This window comes from Corylus avellana, chromosome 5 (genome assembly GCF_965113065.1).
Source record: "Corylus avellana chromosome 5, dhCorAvel1.hap1.2, whole genome shotgun sequence".
NCBI classification, from domain to species: Eukaryota; Viridiplantae; Streptophyta; class Magnoliopsida; order Fagales; family Betulaceae; genus Corylus; species Corylus avellana.
The window spans coordinates 20,798,448-20,807,680 of NC_142494.1; the positions used below are offsets into that span (position 1 = coordinate 20,798,448).

A 9,233-nucleotide genomic window follows, 5' to 3' on the forward strand; every position below is an offset into this window, starting at 1 on the left:
CCGGAGAATATCCAGTTCATGGCTGTGATTTCTTTTTAGAAATCTTAGAGTCACAAATAGAACACATGTTCCACTAAAAAAAAATAATATTTTATATTAAAAAAAAATAAAAAAAATAATGGATGGCTGGCCACTACATCTTAACTAATTTTAGATGAGGGTGGTTTGAGAGCCACCCCAATGGCCAGCTAGGGGTGGCTGGACCACCTCATGACCCTTGGAGGTGGTCCAGCCACACCCTAAAAACTTAAACTAAAAAAAAAAAAAATTATTTATTTTTTTAGATCTGGCCTTTGGGGGTGGCCAAGGGAGATCAAGCCACCCCCTTTACAAAATCTATCTCACAGCATGAAATATTGGCTGATGTACAAGGACTGATCCACAATCAATCCAAAAGGGGTGGCTATTCAGTTTGTGATTTGGCATGACTAGCCCGAGAGGTTGAAGAGGCCGCCCTTCCTCTTCCTCTTCCTCTACCAACAGCAGTTGATGGCGGTAGAGCAAGTTTAGGCGCAGACGACTCATTCTTGCTGGAAGCAAATATGGATCCCAAAACATCCGGCTGTGAGGGTGGCTGCCAAATGGCCAAGGGGGTGGCTACAGCCACCGGCCACATTCAATTTTTTTTTTGAAAAAAAATTTATAATTTTTTAATTTTTTTTAAAAAAAAATTAATTATATGACACGTGGCAATATTTGATTGGTGCTGATGAGGCGTTTCGTTAAGTTTTGGATAGAATTTTAACATAGGTACCATCTCCGCCTTTATAAAAATCACATATATCTCCTATGATAAAAATGAATTCTTAAGGAAGAAAAAATAAAGAGTTTAAACCATTGAAAGCAAAAGAGTATTTAACCCTTATTTAAATAAACCCTAACTTTTGGGGTGCGGCCACTCCTCTTGACTACCCTAATTTTTTTTAATTTTGAAATAATAAATTTGCTCTTCTCTCGACAAATATTAAGCACTTGTTTTGTCAAATAGTCCTACAATAAGGAGAGAATGCGAATTTGTAAAAGGTGTGTCGAGTTGTGTTTTGGGTTAGGGTAAAGATCAACAGCACGCGGCGTGCATTGCACGCCCGTGCTGTTGATCTTAAAAAAAAAAAAAAAAAAAAAAAAAAAAAAAAAATTTGCACTGGACGTTCCACGCCCGCGCGTGCTGCCAATCAGTGCTCTTTGGGTTATATTTATTTTAAGGAAAAGAAAAAAGAAAAAAAAAAAAAAAAAAGGCTTTTTCTAGAAAAAGCAGCTCGGACTTTCTCTTTCTTTGCCCTTGTTTTCTGTTAGTATTCCTGTGTTGTGTTAGTGTAAGCCTGTTCTGACCAGGGCTTGGCCCGTGAGTGGAGTATATGAATTGATGGGCTCCAACCCCCCTAATAATTTGTGATTGTTCCAAAACCCTTAAAACAGTTTTACGCGGTTATTTTTTGCACTTAACCCCACCCGTTGGTGTCACAATTATATTAGAGGCAGTGTTTGGAGGAAGAGGATCCTCTCCGGTCCATTATGAAATGGAGAATATTCAATTTATGACTAAGATGTCTTTTCAGAAATTATATGACCACAAATAAGACACATATCCCACTAATAAAAATTAAAAAATATATATTATTTTAAATTAAATAAAATTAAAAAAATAATAATAATAAAAGGTGGCTGGCCACCCCCAATGGCTGGCCATGGGGGGGCCATGGGGTGGTTCGGCCACCCCTATCTTGCAAAAAAGGGGTGATTGAACCACCCCCAAGGGCCAAGTTAAAAAGAAAAAAGAAAAAAGGGTTGGCCCTTGGGGGTGGTTCGGCCACCCCCAAGGGCCAAAGCCACCCCACATCGGCCGATCTGGGGTGGCCAAAGCCACCCCTTGGCCCAAAGGGGGTGGCTCGCTCTTGGGGGTGGTTCGGCCACCCCTTGCCGGCCATTGCTACCCCCTTCTTTTTTTTTTTTTTTTTAATTAATTTGTTTTTTAATTTTTTGTAATTTAAAATAATTTTTTTTATTATTTTTATTAATGGCCATTTGTGATCCTAGGAGATTCTTGAAAAAAAAAAAATTAGCCATAAATTAAATATTCTCCCATCTATAATAGATTGGAGTGGATTTGTTCCGTGTTTGGAATACCTCATTTGACAAATTAATCTCGGTGCTTATTAGTTATTACCATCATCAACCAGCCTCTAAAAGAATATTTTTTGAAAAAAAAAAAAAAAAAAAAAAAAGGGAGAGAGAGAGTGTGAGCGATTCTCCGAGCTGCTTTTTCTAGGAAAAGCGGTGTAGTTTTAGTTTAGCCTTCCAAGTCTTCTTCTTCTTCTTCTACTCGAAAAGAGAGAGAGGGAGAGAGAGAGAGAGAGAGAGAAATGGAGATGCCAGATGTGGTTGGGGTTCGATGCCAGCGAATTGGGTGCAACGCCACCTTCTCCGAGGACAACAACCCCGAAGGTTCTTGTCAATACCATGATTCGGTAATTGCCCTTTTTTCTTTTCACTTATTCTTTTTAGGACATTATCTTTGTCTCTGTTTATACTAAATTATGTCTATTTCTATTTCTCAATTTTATTAACTTTAGCTTCTTCTTTTTTTTCTTTTTCAATTTGGACATTACTGCGCTGGTGTATTCCTCTTTCAGGGAGTAAGTATTTCTCATTTCATTTTTTTTTTGGGAAATAATTCTTTGTTTTCTGTTTCTTTACAATTAAGTAGCTTCATTGTTTTCTCTTTTTATTATTATTTTTTTTCCTTAAATCCAGCCTATATTTCATGATGGAATGAAAGAGTGGAGTTGTTGCAAGAAAAGAAGTCATGATTTCAGCTTATTTTTGGAGATTCCAGGGTAATTGCGTTGTATTTTTTTTTTTACGAACTCTCTTGCTTGCTTGATGTGGAATTTTTCGCTTTGATTTGAGTTAGTATGCACTCACCAATAGAATATGTGGATTCAGTAAGATCTGCTGAAATTTGAAGCAGGGCTCGTATTTCTCTCGGTCCCAAATGCTTAGCACATTGACTTGTATCGTATCAATCCTTGCAATATAATATATGTGGAGAAATCTCCAGATCATAATATGATCTTGTGATGTTTACTGTGCAGAACATAGTGGATTGGTTAAATCTTTGTGAAGAATCCAAACGCCTTTTGTAAAAAGCACCCTACACTGCTATGGAGTGGGAGAGAGACTCCTGGATACATTCCCCAACCTCTTTAAAGGAGGAGAAGAATTTAAAGAAAATATTGCTACACCCCATAAGCTTCTATCAGGCCCTTAATTATGGTTTTAGTGTTAAAATTAATCCTTCGAGATGCCTATTTCTCGCTCTCAGGACTATGATGCCCCCTGAAAATCTAGCAATATGTTGATTAGTGAAATTGAGTAACCATGATGTATAGTTATAGTGAAGAACTCTGTTTATCTTAGGGAATACATCACAATATTACTGTTGGTGCTGAATACATACTGAATGATTTTTCAGCTGAACACACACCAAACTTTTGTTCTCTAAACTCTCTGGGACTTTATATTTCAGTCAACGATTCATATCCTGCTCCCATCTATCGGGCAATCAGATAGTTGATGGATATCACCATTATAGATTGGTGATTGATGTACATGGTGAACGGGGCACCTCACTGACTTGTATTCCTGTCCCATTGACATGGTTTCAACTTCTATTTTTGTTTTCGTTATACAATATCAGGTGATAGATTAGTGTAGCAATTGCCAAATGGGTATCCACAAGTTTGCTCCTGACCCAGTTGACCCCTTTAAAAAGGGGATATTATCTTATCATTCTTATGATAGGTTGGTTTCTTCTTTACTGATTTAATCTCATGGAATGTGACATATGGACATTGAATTAACTTCCGAATGAAACTATGATGGTGATGCTTCATCTAAAGTTTTACCACCAGAGAATTTGCTTCCTGCTTTTGTTGTTTCCAACCAAAGTTAAGCATGTGAGTTTAGAGTGAAAAAGGATACGAATGCCAGTTCCACTAGAACTTCCACATGGGAGAATGGTCCTCTAATCAAACTCTGATTGATGTCATGGATGAGGGTGGAGAAAGCTTTGATGTAAGCTGTGCTGACATGGCACATACCAGTAGCAGCCTGGTTCGAATATTTGAATGGCTAACTTTCATGATGTTGTCAGTTTTTTTTTTCTTTCTTTTTTTACTTTATGATGTTGTCAGATTGGACGAAAATGTTAAATATTTATTATTGATTAATTTAAATTAGGTGTTTGGTCTGTTGAAGCAGCTCCTAAACATTTGAAGAATAGCTAGTTTTTTCATCCATTGAATATTTTCCTTAATTGATTTATGTCTGTGGTAAATATTGAGATACTAGTAGCAAAGTCTTATTATTTAGTTGCAATTACTGCTGCACCTACTGTTATCTTGATGTGTCTCAAATTTTAATTATCTATTTATATTTTTGTTCAGTATAAGTTGTTAAAGTTTTCTTTATTAATGAAGATGTAAGACAGGCAAGCACACTACCGAGAAGCCAGTGTTGCGAACTCCTACTCCAAAGAATCCAGTTTCTGCTCCCTCTTCAAATTCTACAACAAATACATCTTCAAAAGAGACTTGCTCTAGGTGCCGGCAGGGTTTCTTTTGCTCTGATCATGGTAATCTCATCTGTATCCTTTTAGTTTGGAAGGTTAATAGTTAGTTGATTTGGTTATCCCATAGAAATGAAATACTTCAAATATTGTTTAGTGGTTTAGCAGGAGCATGAAATACTTTTTATAGGTATACACAAGTATACAACTCACACACTCATACAGGTTCGAGGCTGTGACCTCACCCTCTGCCTGTGATGTTTGCAGGCAGGGAAAGCTATTTGGTCAGAAGACCATTGGCAAGTAGGAGCATGAAACATTAATGGGTCAAGGCAATAAACTTAGAGTCACCATGATTTCAGATGGAAAAGTGGTAATGATACTAAGTTACTAACGATCCCTCAGATTTAGGGCATAGTGCAACTACGACTGCCATGGAAAACAATGAAGACTCGTGCAGAACTAGAGTTCCTCATATAATGGGTCCATTTTTTCAATGAATATCTACTCCATTATAATGCTTAGAAATTGGGCTATAAGATAGTTAAATTTTTGTATTGCATCAATGGTTTTTGGACCAAATGGCATATTTCCCCCCATAAATAAGTGATGGAAGGGTGATGTCACAAGTTCAATCCCATCCAAGTATAGTTGCATTTAGTATCACATTTCAAAAAAAAATCCGCTGACACTTTATTCCTTAGCTTCCCCACTTCTCCAGAAACAATTTATTTTCTTTGTAAGCTGAAGCAAGTCTTGTCTTTTCTAGGTTCACAAGCTAAAGAGATTAATCCGAAGCCTTTAAATGTGGACACAACTGCACCTACCGATATTAATACAAATTTTGAGAGCTCTCCTGCTCCAGCAAAGAAGGTAGTTGGTATAAATGAGCCCCAGACATGCAGAAATAAGGGATGTGGTAAGACTTTCAAGGAAAAGGATAATCACGAGACTGCATGCAGTTTCCATCCTGGACCTGCTGTTTTCCATGACCGTATGAGAGGGGTGAGATACTTTTCTTTTCTTTTTTTGAGTCTCCTTATCATTATATTTCTCTTCATTGATAACTAAATCTTAAAACATGCTCTAATGGTATATATGATGTTGCAGTGGAAGTGCTGTGACATTCATGTGAAGGAATTTGATGAGTTCATGAGCATTCCGCCTTGCACCCAGGGATGGCATAATGCTGATCCATCATCCTAAACAAGCAGAGAGCTGCAAGGATGAGGTGGTTTCCATTGTGACTTCTTTCCTCCCTTAAAAGTTGTTTTTCAGGTTGATACTCTTCTCTATGTTGTCTTTATCTTGGAATGGACTTCTTTTGTCACCAAGCATTTTCGTTGTTATTGACCAAATAATTGGTAAGAAATTGTTATATCTCTGAGATTTGAATGGGTATTTTGCAATTCTGTTTAAATGAACTTCTTTGTTGGTTCAAATTGGGAAGTCTCTATTACAGAAGAAAGTTACAGTCTTCCTTATTTTTCATGTAGGGGAGTCACTTGGTGGGCAAATGCTGTTTCCTCACCTCATAATTTTTTGGATGCCCTTATTAAGGAAGCACTTGAACCTATGGGAATAGAATGTGGCATCGCATTAGAAGGTCTGACTAAGATTTCCGTTAGAAAAATCAAGGAAAATTGTAATGGAAGGATGTGATTGAAAAATAAATAAATCCTAAGACTCTTATTATTCGAAATCAAGGAAACTTTTTGAAATTGTATTGTGCAGGAAAGAAAAGAAAAGGATGAAGCTTTTTGAAAATGGTCTAAAACCCAGGGTCTTGTGCATTTTTTTCTCAAAAGAAAAAGGGGCATAGTAATAAATTATAAAATTATGAGAAATTTCACATGCACCCTCTAATTTTTATGCTATTTGCAATCTCCTCCTTAAACCTTAAAGATTTGTAATGTGGGGGGTTTTAATCTATCAACTCTTTTTAGTTACTCTACTATTAAATTTTTTTCGTTAATTTAGACAACATATAAAGTATCCATTATATTATATCCCTGTAAAATTTATAAAAATATAATTATGTCTTTATATTAAAAAATAAAATAAAATCCAAAAAACAAACAAAGCAAGACTGTAAATTTTTTAACATAAAATTGTTAAATTGTAATGGAGGAGTAATTGAAAAGGACCAATAGTTTTGAATAACATATTGTAAATTTATAAAATTTGGTAAAAATTCCAGAAGTTTCTCCTAAGATTATCTTTTTGAAACTTATCAAACACACAAGAAGTAAACAGCCCGGTTCTTTCTATTTCATTATATTCCTTCTTAACGTATTCTTTTTGTTTCTTTTGTAAAGAAATGGTGCCCTTTTAGACTGGATCCAAAATTTGCTTTGTATTTGCATTGTATTTTACCTTTTGGACGTTGTTGTTGGGGTACCCTTCTCTTTTGTGTTTGTTTCATTCAGTAACCCCTTTTCCCTTGCTTGCTTAGAAAAGAAAAAATGGTGTGACACTTAACGCTTGACGTGGAGAGTATTCGGTACTTTTTCCTTTTTGATTTACTTTAGGTAACGTAAAATATATTTTGGAAAGCATTTTTATTTTTATTTTTAGGTGTTTGGTACAACGAAAAATAGTGGTTAAACAAAAAATACTTTCGATTAACTAAGAAAACCTTCTTCAATACCTATAAAGGTGTGTTTCTTTTTTTTAAAACCGTAAATTACTTCTTGAATTTGAACTTCTCATTCTCGCAATTCATTCTCTACCACTATCAAAGGTCACCAGAACAGCCACCAAAGTTTGCTGTAAGTCGCCATTGGCCGCCATCACTAGAGGTTGCTAGAGTCGCCGACTGTTCCCTACCGCCGTTTACTTTGCAGTTGCTAATTTTTCATACAATCCAAAAGTATTTTCAACTAAAATAATTTTTTTAGCTAAAATTATATTCCAATAAAAAAACAATTTACGTCGAAAACAAACTTACTACAATTGCAAAACGTAATTTGTGGTTGTTCTAAGTTGACTTCTTTTTTCCATTATAATTTGTCGTATGTATAGATGAGAGAAGACATATTTGGAATTGCGTTAGGAAAGGTAAAAAGTACTTTTAATATCTATAAAGTTATGTCAAACAAAAAGCCAGGATGTTTGACAAAAATTTCTATATTTCTTTGAATTTTTTAGTCTAAAAAATATTAAAACACACATTTAGAAAAAACTTAAAATTAAAATATATTATTTTTTTTCTTTTACTTTAAAAACTTTATTTCCAACGCAATCCCAAATATATTTTTATGCCGACAATTTTAGAGACTTTGAGATGAATAAATAGTCTCTTTCCAAATTAGGTTAGTAAAGGCCATGCTTTCATTAGGTTCAGTGTTTTCCAAAATATTGATTAGAGCCCACCCTATATAATCGAAAGATGGGCTTTTTCTATGCAGCCCAACTATACTTCCCTCAAAGCACCCTTGTTTTGGTCTTTGTGCCAAATCTATTATGTGACTGCTAGTGCTATTATGTTTTTCACCTTTTCTTAAAAATAAATAATAATAATAAAAAATTAGAACAAAACCTTTCCCCGTTAAAACAAGAAGTCACTTTATACTCTTGAATTACTATGCGATTTGAGAAAGCTCTTTTAAACTTCAAAACCTCTTAATTTAGACTCTAAAATTTTAATTGCAATCAATTTGAACCCTTATATTTAGCCGTTAACTGTCCTGATTTACCCCTAAAATGACCAAAATATATTCTTCTTCTTTTTTTGTTTTTAACTTTCTTTAATTTAGAATTAAGAATAAATTTGAAATTGTATAAAACAGTGAAGGGTATAAACATCATTGTTTCACTTTTAACGTTTTAAATTTAACGAAAAAAAGTTCAAATTGAATGCAATTGAAAGTTTAAGAATTTAAATTAAAAAGTTTTAAGGTTTGAAAATTTTTTAAATCGCGTGATAATACTGAAATTAAAATTAAAGTTATCCTTTAAAACAATAGTTAAAAAAAAAAAAAATAGCCTGGCAGCCTGGGGATGTGTGCCCAAATGTTCCATTATACGGCCTGACCTGGATTAAAAATCTGGGCTTTATATACTAAGGCCATGCATATAATATAATAAGACCAGTAAAAAACGTGGGCATTAGAGCACAAGCAGCGTTTCACATGTCATATTGTACTACCTAAACTTTACTATATAAATTGCAGAATGTTCTTTAAATCTCACCCATTCTCTTATTTATTTTAATTAATATTATAATAAATGAGGGAAACAAACTTTTAAGTAATAAAAAGAAAAATATTCAAAAAAGTATTATTAAATTAAAAAACAACTGTCAAAATAATAATAATAATAGAGCATATATAGCATAGCCGTCACGAGTCCTATGATGGGTATAATCAATCCCCTTCTTTATTTTCTCAACTACATCCGCGGGCCCCACAAATCCTTTCACATCAACTGCTGCTTTGCAGTGTAGCCTGGACGTCTCACAAATCAACTCCTCCGCCGTTTGACTACTTTGACCACCATTGACCATTCTTTCGTCCCCTCCCTCCCATTACTCACCTACACGCTCTCTGCCACTGCTTCTATGAAAAATTACTACTATGGAAAAATAAAATGCAAAATTCAAAATTATATATATATATATATATATATATATATGTGTATTATAAACATAATTTATGCAAAATGG

At 34.6% G+C, this 9,233-nt stretch overlaps 1 protein-coding gene across 2 annotated transcripts; it reads left to right on the forward strand.

Moving 5' to 3' along the window:
- The first annotated feature begins 2,225 nt into the window (after positions 1 to 2,225).
- Positions 2,226 to 6,286, forward strand: PBS2 (cysteine and histidine-rich domain-containing protein RAR1). Of its 2 annotated transcripts, XM_088517014.1 has the most exons (7): positions 2,226 to 2,465; positions 2,631 to 2,633; positions 2,752 to 2,834; positions 4,479 to 4,633; positions 5,337 to 5,572; positions 5,678 to 5,931; positions 6,064 to 6,286. In XM_088517014.1, the coding sequence occupies exons 1-6, from the start codon at positions 2,361 to 2,363 to the stop codon at positions 5,771 to 5,773; spliced, it is 678 nt and encodes a 225-aa protein (XP_088373140.1). In that variant the 5' UTR covers positions 2,226 to 2,360; the 3' UTR covers positions 5,774 to 5,931; positions 6,064 to 6,286. The 2 variants fall into 2 exon arrangements, with proteins under 2 accessions (XP_088373140.1, XP_088373139.1); XM_088517013.1 differs by lacking the exons at positions 2,226 to 2,465; positions 2,631 to 2,633 and having other exon boundaries at positions 2,700 to 2,834; positions 5,678 to 5,845; positions 6,064 to 6,285.
- Positions 6,287 to 9,233: the final 2,947 nt, after the last annotated feature.

Excerpts from the sequence above, each read along its gene's own strand:
- PBS2 (XM_088517014.1), top strand. The coding sequence starts at position 2,361 with ATGGAGATGCCAGATGTGGTTGGGGTTCGATGCCAGCGAATTGGGTGC. Across the intron at positions 2,835-4,478 it reads TTATTTTTGGAGATTCCAGG|ATGTAAGACAGGCAAGCACA; the intron begins GTAATTGCGTTG and ends TTATTAATGAAG. Across the intron at positions 5,573-5,677 it reads TCCATGACCGTATGAGAGGG|TGGAAGTGCTGTGACATTCA; the intron begins GTGAGATACTTT and ends ATGATGTTGCAG.